At 31.1% G+C, this 1,403-nt stretch overlaps 1 protein-coding gene across 1 annotated transcript in view; it reads left to right on the forward strand.

The window, feature by feature from the left end:
- Positions 1-878: 878 nt before the first annotated feature.
- The window catches only part of LOC108968445 (beta-glucuronidase), a 93,441-nt gene continuing 92,916 nt past the window's right edge, over positions 879-1,403 (forward strand). The window contains exon 1 of the mRNA XM_018932491.1: positions 879-990. Coding sequence (XP_018788036.1) covers positions 948-990 — 43 coding nt within the window. The 5' untranslated portion in view covers positions 879-947. The remainder of the gene's footprint in view (positions 991-1,403) is intronic.

Genomic DNA, 1,403 nt, shown 5'->3' on the forward strand with positions numbered 1-1,403 from the left:
AACATATATCACAGTTTGATATATATTTTCGATAAAAAAGTGGTCGGAGTTGTCATCCAATTACATCAATTACAATGTTAGGCAGAGATTTTCAAGTGATTCTTCTTGGGCGAAGTTAATTATTATTGTTTAAACGTTTTTCTTAGTTTAATGACGTTTTGTAAGCATAGCAGCTGTCCAATTACTCCCATATAGAAACTCGTTCTCCATTTTTTGCAGCAAAAGTTTCTGTAAAATACATATACATATATATAACCCTATATATAATAGTCGTATAACTCTATTGTTTACAACCGTGATGTGACAAAAATATTATACTCTGTAGCAACATGTTGCAAGAGTGTAAAAATTGCATTCGATTTTTTTAATAATGAGTCATTCAACCAACCGCGTTTTCAGTGAGGATACGGCAATGGGTGACGCTTTTATTTAGGCGGACAGCGCTCAGTTGTGCCCGAGTTTTGTAAGAGTACATACACTGCACGGAGTAGCTCGCTGTATTTTACGAATTCTTATTCACTTTGTATTTTACACAAATACATACATATTTTATGTGTTTAATTTTTGCTTAAACTCATTTATAACAAGCTAAAAAACAAATTTGGCCACGAAACCATGCCACTTCTGAGTAAAAGGAAAACAGGACTTCCGTAAAAATAAACTAAGTCACAATATGCAGTTATGGAGTCGACCCTATACTTTCCACGCGAGTTCCTTTTATGTGTGTTAGTGGTGACGACATTTGCAAAAGAAGTACATACATATGTATGTATATAGCATGTAATATAATTACATATGAATATAAGGAATTGTGGTTTGTTTTCAACATACTTCTTACGAATAAAATATGTCTGTATTCTATTAGAAATGGAAAGTGTGTGGTTGTGAATATGTCGCTTTATTCAAAAGCGCGAAATAAATCATAAATATATAACCTTCAAAGATAAATGTTTTTGAAATACCGATGGAAGGTTGTCCTTTTGTTGTCTGGTAAGTAGTATTGTATTATAGGCATAATTCCGATTTCTTTTCCGCCGCGATCTGAAGGTACCGTTGGAAGAGAAAGTCCTCCTGATTAAAAAACGCAAACGCTTAGTTTACGAGATATTCGACTTTAAATTTTAAAAATTCCCAAAACTCGAACATTTATTTTACCACGATTTACTCTCTACGCACATTTTTCACTTCAAAATAATTAAATTAAGCTATAAACATTTAAGTAAATCCATATTTTACACTTTTTGCACTTTTTTACGTAAGAAATATTTATTTTAAAAAATATATCTTACATTTGTAATGAACAACATTTAACGGCAGTTCGCTGAAATTCCTCTTTTTCGCGAAAATTCCATTATTCATGCTTATTGATATTTCATTTTTTAAATTTAATAAACAAATAAGTA

Source organism: Bactrocera latifrons, unplaced genomic scaffold (assembly GCF_001853355.1).
Source record: "Bactrocera latifrons isolate USDA-ARS-PBARC rearing strain unplaced genomic scaffold, ASM185335v1 scaffold_216, whole genome shotgun sequence".
NCBI lineage: Eukaryota > Metazoa > Arthropoda > Insecta > Diptera > Tephritidae > Bactrocera > Bactrocera latifrons.